This window comes from Anopheles ziemanni, chromosome 2 (assembly GCF_943734765.1).
Source record: "Anopheles ziemanni chromosome 2, idAnoZiCoDA_A2_x.2, whole genome shotgun sequence".
Taxonomy (NCBI): domain Eukaryota; kingdom Metazoa; phylum Arthropoda; class Insecta; order Diptera; family Culicidae; genus Anopheles; species Anopheles ziemanni.
Genome location: NC_080705.1, coordinates 32145510 through 32168213, shown reverse-complemented (window position 1 = coordinate 32168213; position 22704 = coordinate 32145510). Strand labels below are relative to the sequence as shown.

The window sequence follows — 22704 nt, the reverse complement described above, 5'->3', positions numbered from 1 at the left end:
AAGATAAACAACTTTACAAACGCACGTGGTGAGGTCGACTGTCATTTGGATTAGTGTTGGCAGAATCGGGTTCGGAAGATTCGAAGATTCGATCCCTAGACGGATTCTAAAGATTCGAATCCCATTTGATTTGATTCTAAAGAATTGATTCGAATAGGATTTGAATCAGATTTGATTGGTTTGGGACTCGATTTGATTCGATTCTGACTTGATCCCAAACTGTTTGAATCGACTCACAATGATTTGAGTTGAATTAGTCACATAACTAGTCGATCTAGAGACAATAGGGCCTATTACGAAACTCGAACGTTAGAGTCGAATTGATCTGTCGAACAATTTGGGAAAATTCCATTACGGTTCTCGAACGGGAACTCGTATTCGACAAATTTTTATCCGTAAGTCTTATTGCTACAGAAAGTGCCAAAAAGATCATTCGAAGAGACCTCACGGGAGTTCCAACAGTAAATTCCGATACATAAGATACATTTGAAGTAAAATATAACGTTTTCATAATATGTATACGTATCTTTTCGCTAAAAAAGAAAAAGAAGAAAAAATTATAGAATTCTTTCGAAGAAAAGTTGCGAATTTCGTGAGAGAATTCTCTTTCTCAAAATGGCGCACAGTGGTGGGTAGTTCCCTCGGAACTGAAATGAAATAGCTCCCACTGGGAGCGGATAGCGATAACGATCCTGATGGTCCTGGGGACCATTCACAGGATCGATTTAGCCTATGGATCAATTCAAGGGGGTCCGCGACAGCCGAGCGGTAGCGCCGGTTAGAAAATCGGCCCATGAGCGCCGGAGCTCACCACCTCGACGGCGTGGGTTCGAATCCCAATCGAGACCGGACCCTCCCCTGTACGAGAGGACTGACTATCCACGTACAACAGAGAAACATGTCTCGTAAGCCCTTAACGGGCAGGCATGACCAAGAGGTCGTTACGCCAAGAAGAAGAAGATCAATTCATCCATTGATTGTACAATTGTTAAAGTAACAAATAATATGAAAATTCGGTAAGTTTGGTAAACACGCATGATATATCGGATTAGGGTACGGAATCATAGATCCGGATCTCAGAATGTTCAGTTTCTCCACCACTAGTTGGCAGAATCGGAAGATCCGAGGATTTCTATGACGAATTTGAAAGGATTGATTCCGAGATAGCTCACTAGATGACGCTAGCAAACACCACTAGAGAGCGCTAGCAGTTTGATTTCTGGTTCACTTTACACCTGAAGCTATGCAAAGCGCGACGCATGCATTTTTTCGAATAATTGAACGCTATCGGCTAGCTTAAACATAACGGTTTAAACTAATCATGCAGTGAAGGCTGAATCCAGGATAATATACTTTTACACATTGATTAAATTATACTACTCACGATGGACAGCAGGAAAAAATAAGTTTAAACGAAGAAATGAATTTGAAACGCCGAAACGCCTGCAGAGAGTGTAGCTACCGGGCCTCATTTACTCTTTTACTACCCTTTTACCTTTATTACAACTAAAACCATGTTTAAAATGCTCAAAAATGTAGTTTAGCATAGCTTCAACCTGCAATCATTAGAAAATTACACAACAGAGGCAGATGACTTTTTGCTATTGTATTTAATAATTATGTTTACCAACACAACAATTAAGCCACAACCGATTTCTGGTTGACAAGATGACCTGGTAGTGGCGCCACATGAACGGCTCCCGGGTTCGCTGCAACATACTTCGCAGCATGAGCCTGAACCGGGAGGTAGTTGTTATGTCCGTATCCGTATGCATGGCCCAATCCGTATCCGTGTCCAAGACCGTATCCGCCATACAGACCCAGAGGGTTGACCGTCTTCAAAGAGTTGGCGACGTTGGCCTGGACAACAGTTGGGGCATGACCGAATCCATATCCTCCGTACAGACCCAGCGAGTTTACGGTTTTCAGAGTGTTCACATTGGCCTGGACGACGGTGGGAGCATACTTCGATCCGTAATATCCGAGAAGACCGTTATTGTAGGCAGAGTAAGGAAGGGCTGCCGAATACGGGTACGATAATCCATGATCCAGTTCCGAGGAGTATCCCAATCCACTCAAGGGAGAGTAGTGGCCAAGTGCATCGTAACCGTTCAGGCCATAGAGTCCCGTGTTGTAGGAGTACGGAAGGACTGACTGGACGGCGGGAAGATACGATCCATTGGAGAGGGCGGCCAGAGCCAGGACAGCAATTGCGACAAATGCCTAAACAGCAATTTTATAACGTGACTATCATTTAATCCATACGCAAAATTTCTTTTTCGAACCTTACCTTCATGTTTCCAGTAGAGTGAACCGATTGATTGCTTTTGACCGCGGAAAGCTGCTAGTGAACTGTGATTTTGACCCGTGGATCGTCTGCTTTTATAACGAACCGTACGTGACATCGTTTTGAGAGTCCTTGGCGATAAAGTTTTTCTTTCGCTTTACACTTCCGTGAGCAGGTACTATAAAAGACGCGTTCATCAATCCGGTCACCATCAGTTTCTATTCGTAGCTTCCATTGTCACATCATTGTTTTAGATCTAGTTCAAAAATGAAGGTAAATATTTTCAAAAAGAAGTGATCGCTCAATTTCTAATGAACCCACATTGATGTGTTTTAGTTCTTCGTCGCAATCATTGCCCTGGCTTTCGTCGCTATCTCCCAGGCGTCCTACCTTCCATACAACGATGTCCTTTCCTACCAGGGATACAGTTCTGGACTGCCTCTTTCCAAGGTCGTCGTCGATCAATCGTACGGTGTTCCAACAGTAACAGACAAGTACTCCTATCCATCGGTGTACGGATCTTACCCAGCAGTGAAGCAGGTCGTCGGATACCCATCAGTCACCCCAGTCCTTACCTCCAAGGTCGTTGACAACAGCTATGCTCTGGGATACAACAAGTTGGTTGCTCCAGTAGTGGCCACGAAGGTTGTTGACAACAGCTACGCCCTGGGATACAATAAGCTGGTTGCTCCAGTAGTGGCCGCAAAGGTTGTTGATAACAGCTATGACCTGGGATACAACAGCTATGCTCTGGGATATAACAACTATGGCCTGGGATACAACAAGCTGGTATCCCCAGTCGTCGCCAACCAGTACGGTTTGGGATACAACAAGCTGGTGGCTCCGGTTGTCGCCACCAAAGTTGTCGATGATGCACTGTTGAACTACGGAGGCTACGGGCTGGGATACAACAAGTACCTGTCGTCTGCTCCATTTGCCAAATACGTTTTGTAAAATTATTTTCTTCTAATAAACTGGCCCGAATTATGATGTATTGCTTCTAACCAAATACGTAATCGTTTCGAATCTCCTTTAGCTCTCTTATTTTCTTTGTCCGTTCATTCGTCGCGAGGTTTTTGGAAAGGCGTCCGAAGTGAATGCGATCGCTTGCGGTTTCTTCTTCCGTTGTCTTTTGTATCTCATTCAAACGATGGTGTTTCCACATTTAAAAATCGTTTGCTTCATTTGGGTAGATATAAAAAGGCTGCAAGGCTCGTGAATCAATCAGAATAAGAACGATCCTCCACTCGATCACACACCAGCGAGCCCCAAAACAAATCCCAACCCGTAATCATGAAGGTAAGCAAGATTATTCCTGTTTCTCACGACAAACGTTTTCCAGGATAGTTTATTCAATTGGACTCTCTATTCCCAAACAGTGCATCGCAGCTGTAGTCATTGTTGCTCTGGTCGCCTCGGTGCAGGCTGGCGCTGTCTACCCCTCGGTCTACACCGTGCCGCAGACTACCGTGGTCCAGCAGAACGTCGTGCCGAAGTACGTCACTGCCTACCCGGCCGTCACCTACGCCAGCCACGCCGTCGCCCCGGGCGTCTCGTACGCCAGCCATGTCTCTGCTCCGGTGTCCTATGTTGCCCCAGCCTCCTATGCTGCCCCGGTCGCTTATGCCGCCCCGGTCGCTTACGCCGCTCCGACCGCCTATGCCTATGAGCAGGCCCAGTACGTGCCACAGGTGTACGCCCCGGTCCAGAAGGAGGCCTCGTACGTCGCTGCCACCCGTGGAGCCGTCCATGTTGCTCCTCTGGCTGGACACGCCGTCAACCAGAAGTCTCTGAACGTCGAGGCTGCTCCCGGAACGCTGTAAATTGTGATCTTCATGTCGCTTTCCTCCTGGTGTACATACTTTCTCAATAGAATTGATCGTGATGGATAGTCGAAGGAAAATATAATTTTTTTTTACAAAACTTATAATTTATCATGCCTTAATTTTATTTGTTTTCTAAATTTGTCTTTACTTAGTTGATTTGAAACATAAATCAAAATTCGTATGTTAATTAACCCTTTCACTATTTGTCCGTTTGGCGATCGGTAAGGGGCTTAAGTCTTGTATTTTGGAAATAATTGTGTTAGATACGTTTGTTTCCTGACGTCAGCTGTCAAATCAGCTCAGAAAGGATATCTTAACGACAGCAATAAATGAAAAAGAGAATTCGGCGAAAGGATCGATGACCTTAGAGGTCGTCCTTTGAAGGCTGCTTGGAAATAGGGTGTGTTTGGGCTCAATAAGCTCATAGCGGGAACTTATTATTGAAAATGGGTCGTAGTAAAAGTCTTATTCTTGGGTTTAGCTGCAGATAGCAGAACTACACAATTTCTTATTGATATATACTTCGAGCGCATGTTGGGACGAATTCATTTATATTATTTCACTATGTTTTTGATACAAACAAAATAAAAGAAGACGGGGTGAAAGTTAAAGATGTATATAAAAGGGTATAAAAAAGTACAATATTTGTGTTTCTTTTTTATATTTGATTGTGTTGACACTTCTTGTACTCGATAGAGTTTGAATGATATTTTTATATTGTCGAAACCTTTTTCACAACGTAAAGATAGTTATTGAAATAACAGTTCTCAAATAATATTTCCATTGATTTGTTTGCAGTTTTGAACACCCGTTTATTTACACAATATCACATTTTTCAAGACAAAATGGATTAAGCCACAACCGATTTCTGGTTGACAAGATGGCCTGGGAGAGGCGCCACATGGACGGCTCCCGGGTTCGCGGCAACATACTTCGCAGCATGAGCCTGAACCGGGAGGTAGTTGTTGTATCCGTATCCGTATGCCTGGCCCAAACCGTATCCGTGTCCAAGACCGTATCCGCCATACAGACCCAGCGGGTTGAGCGTCTTCAGAGAGTTGGCGACGTTGGCCTGGACGACAGTTGGGGCATGACCGAGTCCATATCCTCCGTACAGACCCAACGAGTTTACGGTTTTCAGAGTGTTCACATTGGCCTGAACGACGGTGGGAGCGTACTTCGATCCGTAATATCCTAGAAGGCCGTTATTGTAGGCAGAGTAAGGAAGGGCTGCCGAATACGGGTACGATAATCCATGATCCAGTTCCGAGGAGTATCCCAATCCACTCAAGGGAGAGTAGTGGCCAAGTGTATCGTAACCGTTCAGGCCATAGAGTCCCGTGTTGTAGGAGTACGGAAGGACTGTCTGGACGGCGGGAAGATACGATCCATTGGAGAGGGCGGCCAGAGCCAGGACAGCAATTGCGACAAATGCCTAAACAGCAATTTTATAACATGACTATCATTTAATCCATACGCAAAATTTCTTTTTCGAACCTTACCTTCATGTTTCCAGTAGAGTGAACCGATCGATTGCTTTTGACCGCGGAAAGCTGCTAGTGAACTGTGATTTTGACCCGTGGATCGTCTGCTTTTATAACGAACCGTACGTGACATCGTTTTGAGAGTCCTTGGCGATAAAGTTTTTCTTTCGCTTTACACTTCCGTGAGCAGGTACTATAAAAGACGCGTTCATCAATCCGGTCACCATCAGTTTCTATTCGTAGCTTCCATTGTCACATCATTGTTTTAGATCTAGTTAAAAAATGAAGGTAAATATTTTCAAAAAGAAGTGATCGCTCAATTTCTAATGAACCCACATTGATGTGTTTTAGTTCTTCGTCGCAATCATTGCCCTGGCTTTCGTCGCTGTCTCCCAGGCGTCCTATCTTCCATACAACGATGTCCTATCCTACCAGCGATACAGTTCTGGACTCCCTCTTTCCAAGGTCGTTGTCGATCAATCGTACGGTCTTCCAGCAGTAGTGGACAAGTACTCCTATCCATCAGTGTACGGATCTTACCCAGCAGTGAAGCAGGTCGTCGGATACCCATCAGTCGCCCCAGTCCTTACCTCCAAGGTTGTTGACAACAGCTATGCTCTGGGATACAACAAGCTGGTGGCTCCAGTAGTGGCCACGAAGGTTGTTGACAACAGCTACGCCCTGGGATACAATAAGCTGGTTGCTCCAGTAGTGGCCACAAAGGTTGTTGATAACAGCTATGACCTGGGATACAACAATTATGCTCTGGGATATAACAACTATGGCCTGGGATACAACAAGCTGGTGTCCCCAGTCGTCGCCAACCAGTACGGTCTGGGATACAACAAGCTGGTGGCTCCGGTTGTCGCCACCAAGGTCGTCGATGATGGACTGTTGAACTACGGAGGCTACGGGCTGGGATACAACAAGTACCTGTCGTCTGCTCCAGTTGCCAAATACGTTTTGTAAAATTATTTTCTTCTAATAAACTGACCCGAATTATGATGTATTGCTTCTAACCAAATACGTAATCGTTTCGAATCTCCTTTAGCTCTCTTATTTTCTTTGTCCGTTCATTCGTCGCGAGGTTTTTGGAAAGGCGTCCGAAGTGAATGCGATCGCTTGCGGTTTCTTCTTCCGTTGTCTTGTGTGTCTTATTCAAACGATGGTGTTTCCACATTTAAAAATCGTTTGCTTCATTTGGGTTGATATAAAAAGGTTGCAAGGCTCGTGAATCAATCAGAATAAGAACGATCCTCCACTAGATCAGACCATCAACCCCCAAAACGAATCCCAAACCGCAATCATGAAGGTAAGAAAGATTATTCCTTTTTCTCACGACAAACGTTTTCCAGGATAGGTTATTCAATTGGACTCTCTATTCCTGAACAGTGCATCGCAGCTGTAGTCATTGTTGCTCTGGTCGCCTCGGTGCAGGGTGGCGCTGTCTACCCCTCGGCCTACACCGTGCCGCAGACTACCGTGGTCCAGCAGAACATCGTGCCGAAGTACGTCACTGCCTACTCTGCCCCGGCCGTCACCTACACCAGCCACGCCGTCGCCCCGGACGTCTCGTACGCCAGCCATGTCTCTGCTCCGGTGTCCTATGTTGCCCCAGCCTCCTATGCTGCCCCGGTCGCTTATGCCGCCCCGGTCGCTTACGCCGCTCCGACCGCCTATGCCTATGAGCAGGCCCAGTACGTGCCACAGGTGTACGCCCCGGTCCAGAAGGAGGCCTCTTACGTCGCTGCCACCCGTGGAGCCGTCCATGTTGCTCCTCTTGCAGGACACGCCGTCAACCAGAAGTCCCTGAACGTTGAGGCTGCTCCCGGAACGCTTTAAATTGTGATCTTCATGTCGCTTTCCCCCTGGTGTACATACTTTCTCAATAGAATTGATTTTTACAAAACTTAATTTATCGTGCCTTAATTTTATTTGTTTTCTAAATTTGTCTTTACTTATTTGATTTGAAATTCAAATCAAAATTCGTATGTTAATTAACCCATTCACTATTTGTCCGTTTGGCGATCGATAGGGGCCTTAAGTCTTGTATTTGGAAATAATTGTGTTAGAAACACTTTTGTTTCCTGACGTCAGCTGTCAAATCAGCTCAGAAAGGATTGCTTAACGACAGGAATAAACGAAAAAGAGAATTCGGCGAAAGGATCGATGACCTTAGAGGTCGTCCTTTGGAGGCTGCTAGAAAATAGGGTGTGTTTGGGCTCAATAAACTCATAGCGTGAAAACGAATCGTACTAAACGTCTTATTCTTGGGTTTAGCTGCAGATAGCAGTACTACACAATTTCTTATTGATGTATACTTCGAACGCATGTTGGGACGAATTCATACATATTATTTCGCTATGTTTTTGATACAAACAAAATAAAAGAAGACGGGGTGAAAGTTAAAGATGTATATAAAAGGGTATAAAAAAGCACAATATTTGTGTTTCTTTTTTATATTTGATTGTGTTGACACTTCTTGTACTCGATAGAGTTTGAATGATATTTTTATATAGTCGAAACCTTTTTCACAACGTAAAGATAGTTATTGAAATAACAGTTCTCAAATAAGATATCCATTGATATGTTTGCAGTTTTGAACACCTTTCTATTTCCACAATATCACATTTTTCAAGGCACAATGGGTTAAGCCACAATCGATTTCTGGTTGACAAGATGGCCTGGCAGTGGCGCCACATGGACGGCTCCCGGGTTCGCGGCAACATACTTCGCAGCATGAGCCTGAACCGGGAGGTAGTTGTTATATCCGTATCCGTATGCATGGCCCAATCCGTATCCGTGTCCAAGACCGTATCCGCCATACAGACCCAGAGGGTTGACCGTCTTCAGAGAGCTGGCGACGTTGGCCTGGACGACAGTTGGGGCATGACCGAGTCCATATCCTCCGTACAGACCCAGCGAGTTTACGGTTTTCAGAGTGTTCACATTGGCCTGGACGACAGTGGGAGCGTACTTCGATCCGTAATATCCGAGAAGGCCGTTATTGTAGGCAGAGTAAGGAAGGGCGGCCGAGTACGGGTACGATAATCCATGATCCAGTTCCGAGGAGTATCCCAATCCACTTAAGGGAGAGTAGTGGCCAAGTGCATCGTAACCGTTCAGGCCATAGAGTCCCGTGTTGTAGGAGTACGGAAGGACTGACTGGACGGCGGGAAGATACGATCCGTTACAGTAGGCCACCAGAGCCATAGTGACGATTGCGACGAAACTCTGAAAAATATTTGAAGAATTGACAAGTAGCACCTGACCTGCAAAGCTGAACCTCATCACTTAAACTAACCTTCATGGTTATGGTTGAATGAATTAAACCGTTTGCAATTATTTCACGACTGAAGCACCGCTGGAACTGTGTCTTTCGATTGCACGATCACCGGCTTTTATAAGCCACAAAAATAGAGCGTGCTACCAGGAAATCCTTGATGGATTAGATTGGTCTTTCACTTAAAAAAATACATAACCACTTCGCTGGACACTGCCGTAGATAATTGTCGGTATAAAAGGTGGCATTAGATGGCAACTAATCTTCAGTGTACTCTTCGTGCTTGATATCGTATAACAACAAATTGTGCTTTAGTTCAGAATGAAGGTAACATTTTAAATTCAGCTAAAACTTTTGCAGGTTATTTTATGAAGCTCCTTTTTCAGCTTTTCGTTGCAATAATTGGCCTGGCCTTCGCCGCGGTTTCCCAGGCGTCCTATCTTCCATACAACGATGTCCTATCCTACCAGCGATACAGTTCTGGACTCCCTCTTTCCAAGGTCGTTGTCGATCAATCGTACGGTCTTCCAGCAGTAGTGGACAAGTACTCCTATCCATCAGTGTACGGATCTTACCCAGCAGTGAAGCAGGTCGTCGGATACCCATCAGTCGCCCCAGTCCTTACCTCCAAGGTTGTTGACAACAGCTATGCCCTGGGATACAACAAGCTGGTGGCTCCAGTAGTGGCCACGAAGGTTGTTGACAACAGCTACGCCCTGGGATACAATAAGCTGGTTGCTCCAGTAGTGGCCACAAAGGTTGTTGATAACAGCTATGACCTGGGATACAACAACTATGCTCTGGGATATAACAACTATGGCCTGGGATACAACAAGCTGGTGGCTCCAGTTGTTGCCACCAAACTCGTCGATGATGGACTGTTGAACTACGGAGGCTACGGACTGGGATACAACAAGTATCTTCCAGCAACTAAGTACGTTGTGTAATTTTGAACTTCGTTTTACTAAATCTTGTGATACTCCAACGGATAGACATCGAATGCATGAACTTTTATTCTTTATCTCTTTCATTTTTTCTGGTTTTATTTACTTGTATATAAACTGAAATTAAATAAACCATAGTATTCTTTTCATGTCATAACTGACCGCAGGGCTTATGATCTTTGTGCTATAAGATATAAATTTATAGTTCCTACATGTTGTACCATAGCGCATTGGGTTCGTTTGGCTAAGATTCGCATTACCTTTGTGGAAATAGGACATGGTCTTACGCAGAAATGGGATCAGACTATAGGTCAAACGTACTTTTACTTGATTAATGTTTTTTTATTAATTCAGCAACTAAATTCACGTTCTCTTGGAAAATTTCCAGACCCCAATCTTTTTTTATGAACACTTACTCGTTATTTTTTACATCGAAGAATTGATGAAAAAGTGTATCCTGGTGTGCTGGATGATCGACGTTTTAGAAGGTTCGAATGGCTACGTTAAATTGCAGGGCTGCCCATAATACTGACCATGCTTCGACTATGTATTTTCCGATAAGCTTTTTAAATCTACTCGCTTGCCCTAATAGTTACATCTCATAAGTTGTTTTGATCATATCTCATATTCATTCTTAGTATATGCCAGTTCTGTGCGGTAATATTCGTAATGAAGGTTTCTTTTAATAACTGCTATGCTTTTTTGTCGGACAAGTACGTTAATTTCCCTTTTGTAACGCTTTTATTATTCTATCATAACGTTTTTATATTAAATTTACTTACACTGTTCTTTTTATATAAGTATAATTTTTTATCATACGTCGCCATCAGAAGAGAAGGTTTGTGTCAACCATATGCTTATAAAGAAATATAATATTATATTCAATTTCGTGAATCACGTGGGAGTAAAGTGAGAACCTAAATGAAGAGTTTTTCGCTTGCCTTGAAATGAACAACGAATGTTATAAGTACCTGAATATCACACATTTGCCTCTGAAATATGTTATATTGAACCATTTTCATATCTATGTTTTAATATGCAGCTTTTTGTTCCTTACTGTGCAATAGCTAGCAATATTAGGAATCCAATTGAAACATTTGTTGTTTACGGTGTTATCACGGTTTATTTCGACTATGCAGTTTTGTTTGTGATCCACCCAATAAGAATGTATCAGGATTCGCAATAGTTATCTGGTCAGGAATCCGAAGCTGGCTTAGCACTAGAGGTTTTCGTTCGCTGTACAGTGCTTACTGCTGTGATGATAATATTTGATTAAATGTAAGTGGTTCTTCCTTGATCTTTTCCTAATTTTTGGCATATGCAACAAGAAGTACGTCATAACAAAAATTGCAAGAAAGTCGAACAAAGAAAATAGTAAAGCAGCTGGGTAAAGAAATAGAGAACAACCACACCTCGAAAGACATAATCCATCATTCAAGTAGATCGTCCGGTTGATCTGATATTAAATTAGATAGTAGGAATACATAGTTTAATTGGCCAAATCTTCCACCACAGCTCCCTCCCGATGATCCTTATTTCGGTGATGGTTTTTAAATGCTCTATCCATCTACTACATAAACAAAAAATCAAAAGAAAAATAAAACATAAACAATTGTCATGGATTTCCGTTTTTCATAGTTTATTCCGTTCATTCATTTTTAGCATAACTTCCATTCTGTGTTTCCATCTGCGCATTAGTTGCTCTCATTCCTTCCAAGTCCTTCTTCCACAGAGCCTTTGCCCCCCAACACGGGCGGCCGTAGGCAGCAGGGATGTGATGTTTACACGACGAACTTGAACATCCTGCACCGTTTTTAGTTTTGTTATTTTCCTTCTTCCATCGCTCTCCTACTCTCTCTGTATCGTTCCTTTGCATCCCTTTCCAACCACGGAGTAGTATTTTTGATACATCTCCTTTTCTTTGCATTCATAAGCCGGTCCCATTTTTTTTTGTTTTGTTTTTGCTATTGCCCCAAAAGCGCAATATTCAAGGATCTGTCCCATTTGTTTTGTATTTCACGATGATTACTAATTACTAATATTCTTAAATGTCGTTATTCTTCTGCCCCCGTCCTGATCGCATGTTCACACACATGTCCTCCCCCTTTCCCGCCAATCTTGATCATATGGTAGGATGGGAGGAGAGGATGTGATCACTCAAACACTCGATAGCTCGTTCATTTCGGTTTTCGCACATACAAGACACGCACACACACACTCACACACATTAGCATGCAGGCACACATACAGACATACATTCTTCCCTCGCTTAAGTCATTGCACATTCACTCTGTCGTTCGCTCTGTCGCACAGTGTAGTGTTACATATTTGTGTTTTGTTTAGCATTAAAGGGTTTTGTCTATTTCTGTTGCAATTGTTTTTCCTCGCTTTTTCCAGCTCATTTAACTGCTCATTGTTGCTTGTTTGTTTGCTGCTGCTATTTGTTTGCTTCGTTTTGTTCACTCCAACGTTCTTCTGCCTACTCATTACTTTATATGTTTTAATCATATTATGTTAGTCCTGTGCCGCCGCGAATTAATCCATTGTTTAGTAGCATTGATTTTTGTTTCAAATGTTATTCTATCTTTTTCGCTCCCACCATACCTATATATGCTACTTAACGTACCCGCGAAAACTTCCGCCATGCGTGCGTGACAGGAGCTCACAAAAACATAAAAAAAACTTTTATGATCCTCGTTGGTTGCAATATCCCCATCCAAGTGTGTCGGTTTTTTCATAGATCTTTTCTGTTTCACAATACGCTATGCTCCCTTCTTCTATTCCAAACATTTTCCGCCTGCTTGATTGCATTGCAACTCGACACGAGGGAACAATCATTCAAAATTCTGTAGTAGTAATAGTTGTTTTGCAATAATAGTAGTTGTTGTAGTAGTAATAGTTATTCAGTACGATACTATATTACGTTTTAGCTGAATAGTTCTAGTGTGTAATCCATATTTCCCCTTCCGCTTTCATTGTATTTTTGTGTTTACCCTCCTTTTTTACAGTACAACTTCTTGCGATTTCAAATCAATTTGCATTTTTTCCTCTCACCTCTCACCTCTGTTATTTTTCATTTTTTCACATTCATCATGCTCTAGCTGTTTTTGTTGTATCGGCATTTAAAACTAGACAAATTATAGATGAATGAAAGAAAGGTTCAAAAAAATGCAGCTAGTATGCCACTGCTTTGCTACAAATTCGTCCAATACCCATTTTTCGCTCCCGGACAGACAGATTAAATGTGCCACCCAATGCTCATTATAGCCGCCTACGCTTTCCATTGCTCGTTTCTTATCATCGCTAAAGCCAATCAATGATCTGCACGGAACCCTTTACCACCGCCGTTTGGCTTATGGGAATTGGCGAGTAGTGGTGTTGATGATCCTCGTTTTTTTATTCTTTTCCATTTTTTTAGTCAAATGTTAAACGAGATGCAATTACGTGTCATATATCTTCTAGGTTAGTCGATTTTATTTAGTTGCATTTGCCCTTGTTGTGTATCTTATCACGCGCCCTCTTTTTGCACTAAATTCTAAGCACTTTCTCTTCAATCGATTCTTCAAAGCAGAAAAAACACACTCTCTACATTACCTGGTTTTCCACCACTTATATATGAAGTGTAAACTATCATTACTAGTTATCGATAAGGACCGGAAAAAGGAGCTGGCACGGGTGTGTGTATGAATGTGTATGTGTACGTACGTTACTCTCTTCCCAACTACCAAGTTCTTTAAGAACTTTCAATACACACACACACACACACACACACACATACACAAACACCATACCATGCGCTTCCAGGTTAATCCTTCGAAATCATGTCGCTACCCATTGCATCATTTTAACTAGTTTCTTCCTATTACTGTACGATGGTCGATAATTGTTGTGTCGCTTTTCCTTGTATCCTTATATTTCTACAAAGACAATATTACTGCCTGTGTTGTTTGACCCACTACTAATTCATCACTCATATCATATTTGCCTAACTATGTTCCCTTTTCCTGCAGCGAAGGGGGTTTTGGGGGATGTTCATACTTCAACCACGCACATGCCGTACGAAGTCTGCCCCCGCAGCTCTGGTGTGCTTCGATTTGCACAAACCCGTGCACGCGCTCACACACCCAGAGGCACTGTTTGAGAGTTGTAATGGATAATTATAAAAAAAAAATAAAGAAGATATAAGAGAAGGGATATGCCTCCGCCACAGTTCGTCTATCGTCAGCATTACAAAAGGTTGATTTAAATTAGTTCTTTTAAAATCCGATCCTCCTACAACAAATCTTACATGGAAGAATGGTTGCGACAGTTTGAGGGGAATCGTTTCAAATTTCCTTTTTTCCACTCTGAGCGCGAGCAGACGCGACTAACGCTAACATGGTGTTCCTTACACAAGGATGCTGAAATCGACACATACAGCATAGGAACACACATCCAGACAAATATACATACACACACAAACCCACCACACATAGACATAGTACAAAACAAAAATTGATGTTTTCTCATGCGAACGAGTTCTTTTTTTCCTTCAAGTTGATCGATCTATCGATGTTTCCCCCCGATTAACAAACATTTTAGAAACGTTTTACTATCGCCGGCGGTAACGCACTTGAGTTGAATCATTACTAAACGTCACCTACGTATATCCTGTACGTTTTACGGATAGGAGATCGGAGAATGTTGCGACACGGCCGAGATGATATTCGCGTCTTCCGTCTTTCCGTTTCTGCAAGCACACGCGTTTATGCATACATAGCTATTACTTTATAACTACTATATATACTATAAATCTACTGCGTTCTACCATACTCCGTGCGCTCGGTACATTCCTTTCCTAATTTCCGTTTCGTATCTCGGAGGAGCAGGAGCAGGAATCTAACAAAACAAAACGAAACACAAAACTGCATTCGTTGGTCGTTACAAAATGGTTGTCTCTAACCTTTCCCCTTTTCCGGCGATATTGCCGGCCGTCCAAAGTCAAGTCCACCATCCATCTAGCCTAACAACTAAACCACACGCATGCTCGAACGATAGATGACCACATCCACAAGTCCTTTTTTTCTGCTAAACGCGATCTATCTACTGGTTCCCTTTTTCGATGTGGCCCGTTTTGGCTACTTATAGTTTAATGGACAGTATGTGTGTGTGTGTTGATTGGAAATTCCTCACTCATAAAGATTTAAAAAATGAGCGGAGTGCCGCGGTAAGATAGATTTCGTAATTCACAACTAAACAAAAAGATATAGCGTGCGTTTCTGTGTATGTGTGGTGGTGTTTGAACTATGAGTAATGTGGAAAAACGAAAAAAAGAATGTGTGATAGAAAACTAAAGAGACAATTTAATATTATTCCGCGTTTCGGGCGTCCAAATTTTGTCCACGCAGACGGATCGACGATCTGCGTTCGGGTGTATCGTGCCGCGAGAAGGAAGCAGCTACCACCGGGTCCGTGTTATCGTTGTTGTTGTTGTGAGCCGACGGTTGACCGCCCATGGTTGGCGGCGGGCCTCCCCCACCGACCATCATGCCTCCACCCTGCTGCTGCTGTTGCTGTTGTACACTTCCTCCAGCGCCCGGCGGCGGCGGTTGTCCCTTTTGCAGCTCTGTCCGAATGAAATGTTGCAGCAGATGGCGGGTCTGGGGTGACATTTCCTTGTTTTTGTCAGCGGCGGCCGCTGCTGCCGCTGCCGCAGCCGCTGCGGCACTATTGGCGGCGGATCCGGGATGACTGCCAACGAGGGCTGGTCCACCACCACCCGGCATCGAACCGACACCGACTGCGACTCCTCCCATGCCGCTGCTGTTGTTGGCATTGTTGGCATTATTCATTCCACCGGGCACGATCGAACCGACGCCGCCACCACCGGCTCCCCCCTTAGATGGTGTCGTTACCGAGGCCGTATTTGTGATCGCTTTCTGCTGTTGCGGTTGTCCGACTGCTTGCTGCTGATTCTGTTGCTGCTGTTGCTGCTGCTGCTCGTTTTGGGTCGCGCTGGGCGTTCGGCTCTGACCGCGCTTCATGCTGGTGAACGCGTTCAGGTTCGGCCGTCCAAACTTGAGCATATTCCAGTCGAACACATAGTCATAGACGAAGCCCTGCCGGTGGAAGAGCGTGCGGAACAGTTTGCGCAGGTAGCAGTAGTCCGGTCGCTGAATAAAGTCCATGTGGCGACAGTACGCGAGGTAGAGGCTGAATTCGCGCGGGAAGCCCTTGCACAGCTCCTCGACGGGCGTGGACAGCTTCTTCTCCGAAATGCGCTCGTACTTCTGGCGCTTGTTCGCCGCCTTCAGGCCCTGCCACGGCAGCGTGCCGAGATTGAAGTACATCAGCACGTACCCGAGCGACTCGAGGTCGTCCCGGCGAGACTGCTCGATGCCGAGATGTGTGTTGATCGACGCGTACCGGGCCGTGCCAGTGAGGTTTTTGTTTTCCCGGTACGGTATGTGCGACATGCTGCGCGAATCTTTGTACTTCTTCGCCAGCCCAAAGTCGATGATGTACACCAGGTTGCCCTTTTTGCCCAGACCCATCAGAAAGTTGTCCGGCTTGATGTCGCGGTGGATGAAGCTGCGCGAGTGTATGAAATCGATGCGGGAAATCATCTGGTCGGCCAGCAGCAACACCGTTTTCAGCGTGAAGCGGCGCGAGCAAAAGTTGAACAAGTCCTCCAGCGACGGTCCCAGTAGCTCCATCACCATCACGTTATAGTCACCCTCCGAGCCGCACCACTTGATCGTCGGGATGCCGACCGCCCCCTGGAGCATTTTGTAGAACTTGCTCTCGATGTGCAGCTGCGGGTGCTTGGTTTTGATGCACTCCAGCTTGATCGCAACCTCCTCGCCGGTGGAAATGTTCGTGCCCAAATAGATGTCACCGAAAGAACCGGAACCAATCTTCCGCCCAAGTCGGTATTTGTTGCCAACGCGTAACTCCATCGTGTGGCGTTTTTGTGTGGGACACGACGACAACGACGACGCTAGATGTCCTCCTTCACCTCGAGCTGCTACACAAACTGTCCGTCTCTCTTACTTTCGTCAGCTAGTCCCTCCGACAGTTTGCTCCTGCCGACGACGTCTTCGTCCACCTCCGCCACCAACACCTCCTCCTCCGTTCTTCGTAGCGATTGGCCGTTCCCTCCTTCGTACTGCACCACCTCAAGCGTCCTATCACTTCTCGTCTACCTGCCACACGATGGACGGGTCTCTTCTGTCACTGCTGCTAATGTTGGTCCACCCAAGAGTTCACACACCAGATGAGTTGCCAGCATAAACCGAAAAAGAAAGAAACATAAATATGAAAATTAGATCATATTTGCGCGATTTTCGAGCAGGAGACAACCACACGGACGAACGATTGACCTAGTGAGGAAAACTACATTTCCAAAATTTCTCTCCCTCTTACATATTGGACTTTGGCGTAGTTTGTACTTGACTAATGTGCGTGAGCGTGTATGTTGTTGGCGGAGCAATTTATGCAACGGAGAAGTAAGGCTAGGACGACAGAACCATCGTTACCATGGCAACAATGATGGTGTGCGCCTGCTATGGAGCAGTGTATATTCGATGCTGCATTTCTTCAGCTGGCGATTGGAAGACGATGGAGCTTAGGGGGTTGCTATTTGCCAGACACATCAAGCTGGGCAGGCAGATGGTAATTTGTAACTGGGTGAAGACGGTGAATTTTCTTTCCCCTGCACTGTGTTTGTGTGGGGGGAGGACGACCTCCATGGCAAAACAACCCAGCACAGGCAGCACATTGCTTTGGCACACATTCTTCGCCACAGCATCGTCGTGTCATTGCAATACGATTGAAAACTGCATAAACGCCACAATCTCAACACACGTGCGGATCATAGAGCCCCTCCTCTGCTCCTACACTATATTGGCCTTGTCTCCAGCGTTTTCCCTTCTTCTCTCCCTCTTTCTACAACATCACCGTTTGCGTTACGAGACGTGTGCGAATGGGCGAGAAAAACATGTTCCACATAGAATAAGTTTTCCACGAGCCAGAGCACAATGTATAACAGATGGTAAATACACTGGTGTTATTACTTGCAGTGCTTATCTCGCTCGATTTCATGGTACACTTGCAAGCTCTCTTTTACCTTCCCTCGGATCTTGGCAATGTGTTATGGAAAGAAAGAAGATCAAAGGCATTTTTTTTTCTTTATATGTGAATTTTGCACCATAGCAGAAACTAACGGATGAAAACTGTAAAGTACGAGACAACACACATTTCAACCCCGAACCCTGACTCACGGGGTGAGCGTTTGTGTGTGTGTGTGTATGTGAGAATTGTAGCTGAATAACATAAAGCAAACGTGTCTCAAGGAAACCATGGGACGGATTTTACACAATCTTCCCATGCACATTGCGACGAATGCGTGAATAATGCGTAAGTGCATGGGGATTTCCTCTGAGTGTGGTAGTGTGCGACAGGACTTGCGTTATCATACATGCAATCACTACCATCCTGTATGGCAGAGGAGATGGTGGGAGGGGGCGGGGGGAGCTTCCTATATCCATTGGAATACATTGGCTGCAATAAAAATCTTTTCAATTAAATGATACCACTAATTACTGGTAGATGGTTCCGTTTTTCTTCTCCTAAGCGCACCTGAATTACACGACCTAACCTCACACTCAACCTTAATAAACGTCACACATTTAGTAAACTTTTGGGCTAGACTGCTTTCCGAAAAGGGCTTAGGACGAAAAGATGGAACAAATTGACTCAATATCAGCATGGCATCACGCAGGGCAAATTTCTTTCTTCGTTTCGTCACCCTGGAGAGAATCGTTCAGATGGAAACTTTAGTGCAACAGAAACAAACCACAAACTATGTTTGCTATTGTTTGTTGTACCCAGGTTGTGGGTGATTGGTGGTGGTATGGGAGAGCAACAACACCCGGAAACCCTTTGAATTTCTTCCTGCATCACAAGCACACGCTCACACACACTCGCACAATTGCTACACAAAAAACCAGTTAGTTGTGGACGTTCGCGGGGAACGGGGAAGTTATTCGACCGCCACCAGGGCACCTTAAGAACGCGCAGGCAGATGAATCAATCAGTCCCTAATAACTTCTCGCGATGCCCGTTTCTTCTGCACCTTGCCACAAACGTGCGGGGTAACTTGACACGGGGTGTACAGCACCAACACACGCAACGATAGGAGCACACATTCCGGTACGTAACTTCTCTTTGGTTACGGTTCAGAGGAATCAACAATATGCTTTTTTGTTGTTTTTTCTTTTACATCTAACCCTCTTGTTCCTTGCTTTCCAAAACACTGTTTTTTATCGTTCAGTTGGTTGGGAAAAAGGTTAACGATGCAACACAGTTCACAGATTGCTTTTCGTAACCTTTCGCCGCAGCAGCTTTACAGGAAGGGAAAAAAGTGCGAATATAGAAATAATTTTCCACAGGACACAAGCTCTTCGGACGAAACGATTGGCTTCCTTTTGTGCGCCCGGAGCTGAAAGCATAACTTCCAAATGGCGAGCACCGTAACAAAGGAGGAAGAAACTTCTTTAGGTAAATGCCCGTTCCCGGAAAGGACGAGGACAGCCGACAAGTGCAAGCAACTGTAAAAAGTCATGGCAAATGGCAACACAAACACGTTTCCAGCGCAAAGGTTCTGGACATGGCCGCTCTGATGATGATTGCCTAACACGCAGGAAAACGGACGAACACAACTTTGCGATTGTTCTGTCGCCTATTGTGCATGACTACCACACACGACGATCGGTGTGAATCAGCAGAAGCACCACGATGGTGCAAAAGGGCAAAAAAACAACGAGGCAAAGGCGGAAAGAGAATCTTTTGCTTCATTGCACGGAATTTAACACACAATTTTACGCGAAAAAGAAACCTAATGCAGAGTTCACTTGGACCGAAGGAAAGATTTTGTGTTAGCTGGCATTTTGTTCACCTCCACTTTTGCTGCTTGTCAATTGATGGCCGTCGCTAGGCAAACTTGTTCAGATTCAATAAATGCGAAAAAACAGCGAGGCGGCAGGCTGGCGACTATATTCCGCTCCGTAAAATCACGTACACTCTCGGTCCTCCACTTTGCTACTCGTTTGTCCTTCCAATTTTCGCGTGGTTCATCAGCGTATCTGACACAAGGTTACCACCATTTTTCCCTCGAGCTATGCGACCAAGACGGAGACGGAAAGAAACACTCGCCACGGCGAAAAAGTGCGTTCAGCGATGATGGATATGTGATGACGATGGTGAGACCACCATTCTTGGTAATTCTTTCGTGCCCGTGCTTCACTTTATGCTCACCACACAACAGCAACTCACAACGGAAATCGGACCGCAGGCTGAGCTGAAATGCTACTAATACGTAGTAGTTGGCAGAATCGGGACTCGGAAGATTCGAAGATTCGATCCCTAGATGGATTCTAAAGATTCGAATCCCTTTTGACAGATTCGAATCCCATTTGACGGATTCTAAAGATTCGAATCCCTTTTGACGGATTCTAAAGATTTGATTCGATTGGGACTCGAATCAGATTTGATTTGTTTGGGATTCGAATCTGTTTTGATTTGTTTGGGATTCGAATCTGATTTGATTTGTTTAGGACTCGAATCTGTTTTGATTTTTTTGGGACTCGATTTGATTCGAAACGACTGTTTCTTGGATTGGGATTCGGATTTGGGGATTCGGTTTACCCACCACTAGAATAAAGCTCAAAGACAATTATCAGACAGGTCGCAGCATACCATGTAACGAGCCGAAAGCCGTGGGAAAATTGTTGACAGTTGGTTAAAATTTTGTTTACTTCTCACGAACAGCGAAGAAAGTGGGGTAAAACTGCAAATGCAGAAAACACAAACAGTGATGAATATCAAGGTGTATAAATTAGAAGGTGAAGTTAACAAAATGATAAGCCACAAGTGACATTCTATAGATGAGCACAAACACAATAAGTTACCACACAGAAAAAAGGATATATGGCCTTAGCAGCCGGTCCTTTAACATTAATAGAGGTCTATGTCACCAGATTAGCTTGCGAACGCCCAGGAAGCTGGATTCAATAGCCCTACTGGTGTAAATCCTCGACGAAGAAGAAGAAGAAGAAAACTGCAAATTTGGTATGTTCCATCAACAGAACAAAGAGTTGAGGCGTTCGAAATATGTTCTGGAGGAAGACTGGGTATAAGGCAGACCAACACCGCGTGACTACATTAGGCGTACCATACCAAAAAACTGGTACGCTCCAAGTGTCAAACCAGCCAACCCAGAAGTGCTGGGTTGCATTTGGTATGGTACGCTGGAGCTCGACCGTACCAAGTTTTTGGTATGGTTCGAATCCCTTTTGCCTAATGTAGTCACGCGGACACACTTCATTTCGGCAATCACAGCGAGCAAAAGGATCTATATCACATGATTTCACACAGAAGAGCAGTTTCTATCCGCAGGTCCATGGATACTGTGATCTAGAATTACCAACTACCTATTTCGCGAAGATTTTACCGGAGATCTCCCATAAGTATGCTGGAAATTTTTGTAAACACTTTTTTAACCAACTGTCACAAATATGGCGGAGCAAAAAACAGCTTTGACCCGACCTGTATGTTAATTGCCCGGTTGACAGAAATTGAAATTGTTGCTGGTACTATGTAGTTCCAGCAAGAGTCCCAGCAATCTGCCATGGAAAACTTCCCACTAGGCAAAAACTTGCATGCTAACTCCTAATTTTGTGTCACCTCGATTTTGCCCATACAAAATTGAGGAGTTTTGAGGAGTTTTGAGGAGTTTGAGCCACGGGCTTATGAGCGTGTGTGAGTGAGAACGTACAGCTCAGATCTATGCATGTGTTGGTGCGAACCATGGAATGTATGTATGTAGTAGTGATAAATGGTTTCTTTCGCTTGATTTCGCAAAATAAAAATGTCAGGCTCAAATTGGAAAAATTATGAAATATTTATTTTACACTCAAAAAATGTTTTAAACACTTTTTACAAATACTCACGTATAATTCTCTAGGAAGTAGAAGAATTCACGGGAACTGCTTATCGTTTCGGGTGTATGAAACTTCCGGACACAATAAGCCATCGCAAACAAGCACTCGTCTATCCGGCGGGTCGATTTGATTGTAATCGTCTAAAACTGGAGTGAGATTTCATTACGCTGCAACTGGTACGAAATGAATATCGGCATGCTTGTGCTTACCCTTTTTAACAAGGCCAGGATTGGCGACAGCCGGAACTTCCGACTCCGACTTTACTGCTTCGGATGTAGTTTCCCCGGTCGCTTTGTTGGCTTCCTGAGATACTGCTTTATTCCTTACTTTTTCTGTTGAGTGTCCATCCATCGAGCCGAAGATAACAATGTTCTGGAATCACTAAGAGAAATTAAAGACCAGGAGAAACTAAAACAATTACCACGATTAGATTTGCGTTCGCGTGTGTTCAACTCACTTCTTGTTGTGATACTGATCCGGCTTCTCGAACTTGTCATTTGCTCACTGACTTTCTTTCCACGCACGGTTCCACTAACACAGAGAAATTTTTGAATCGCTGTGTCCAAACACGGGAACTTACCTTTATACCACCCGGGTTGGATCCAACAGAACGTTGATTTATACAGATGAGCGGGACAGACGATGACGAGCTACACGCTAAAAAGAGATGGCATACTCGACATCTTGTGTGCAAAGACCGAAGTATGGGCCAAGAGGGATCGGGGGTGGGAAAACTTGTATGGTAACGGCTAAATTGACTAGTGGGTTGCTGGTACTACATGACAGCTGCAAAAAATTTGAATTTTTGTCAACCGGGTGTCTTTGATCGCTTTTGCTTTCTTCAAAACTTGCATTGCTGTCGTGGTCTGACAGCTCTTGTTGACAGTACAGCAAAGAGG

At 44.3% G+C, this 22704-nt stretch overlaps 5 protein-coding genes and 1 pseudogene across 7 annotated transcripts; 3 read left to right on the top strand and 3 right to left on the bottom strand.

The window, feature by feature from the left end:
- Window positions 1–1638: 1638 nt before the first annotated feature.
- Window positions 1639–2296, bottom strand: LOC131293433 (glycine-rich protein-like). The gene is made up of 3 exons (XM_058321510.1): window positions 2291–2296; window positions 1921–2223; window positions 1639–1836 (listed from the first exon to the last, which is right to left on the bottom strand). Exons 1-3 carry the CDS (start codon window positions 2294–2296, stop codon window positions 1639–1641), a joined length of 507 nt encoding a protein of 168 aa, XP_058177493.1.
- Window positions 2295–3241, top strand: LOC131293432 (uncharacterized; annotated as a pseudogene).
- A 32-nt stretch (window positions 3242–3273) lies between these two features.
- Window positions 3274–4110, top strand: LOC131293431 (adult cuticle protein 1-like). The gene is made up of 2 exons (XM_058321509.1): window positions 3274–3278; window positions 3630–4110. The coding sequence occupies exons 1-2, from the start codon at window positions 3274–3276 to the stop codon at window positions 4108–4110; spliced, it is 486 nt and encodes a 161-aa protein (XP_058177492.1).
- An 853-nt stretch (window positions 4111–4963) lies between these two features.
- On the bottom strand, window positions 4964–8907 carry LOC131293430 (shematrin-like protein 1). Its single transcript, XM_058321508.1, has 3 exons — window positions 8902–8907; window positions 8411–8831; window positions 4964–5475 (listed from the first exon to the last, which is right to left on the bottom strand). Exons 1-3 carry the CDS (start codon window positions 8905–8907, stop codon window positions 4964–4966), a joined length of 939 nt encoding a protein of 312 aa, XP_058177491.1.
- Window positions 8908–9201: 294 nt separating this feature from the next.
- On the top strand, window positions 9202–9827 carry LOC131293429 (uncharacterized). The gene is made up of 2 exons (XM_058321507.1): window positions 9202–9207; window positions 9267–9827. The coding sequence occupies exons 1-2, from the start codon at window positions 9202–9204 to the stop codon at window positions 9825–9827; spliced, it is 567 nt and encodes a 188-aa protein (XP_058177490.1).
- Window positions 9828–14122: 4295 nt separating this feature from the next.
- On the bottom strand, window positions 14123–20156 carry LOC131294839 (casein kinase I). Of its 3 annotated transcripts, none has more exons than XM_058322887.1 (2): window positions 19762–20156; window positions 14123–17045 (listed from the first exon to the last, which is right to left on the bottom strand). In XM_058322887.1, the coding sequence occupies exon 2, from the start codon at window positions 16760–16762 to the stop codon at window positions 15173–15175; it is 1590 nt and encodes a 529-aa protein (XP_058178870.1). In that variant the 5' UTR covers window positions 16763–17045; window positions 19762–20156; the 3' UTR covers window positions 14123–15172. The 3 variants fall into 3 exon arrangements, with proteins under 3 accessions (XP_058178870.1, XP_058178871.1, XP_058178872.1); XM_058322888.1 differs by having other exon boundaries at window positions 14123–17042; XM_058322889.1 differs by having other exon boundaries at window positions 14123–17042; window positions 19885–20156.
- Between the last annotated feature and the right edge of the window lie 2548 nt (window positions 20157–22704).

What these genes read in the sequence shown, in the direction of transcription:
- LOC131293433 (XM_058321510.1), bottom strand. An exon ending in ATGTGAACACTCTGAAAACC is followed by an intron (nt 1,837 to 1,920) that starts GTAAACTCGCTG and finishes AACTCTTTGAAG; the next exon opens with ACGGTCAACCCTCTGGGTCT.
- LOC131293430 (XM_058321508.1), bottom strand. An exon ending in GGGTCTGTATGGCGGATACG is followed by an intron (nt 5,476 to 8,410) that starts GTCTTGGACACG and finishes CCGTCCAGACAG; the next exon opens with TCCTTCCGTACTCCTACAAC.
- LOC131294839 (XM_058322887.1), bottom strand. Translation starts at nt 16,762, where the DNA reads ATGGAGTTACGCGTTGGCAACAAATACCGACTTGGGCGGAAGATTGGT.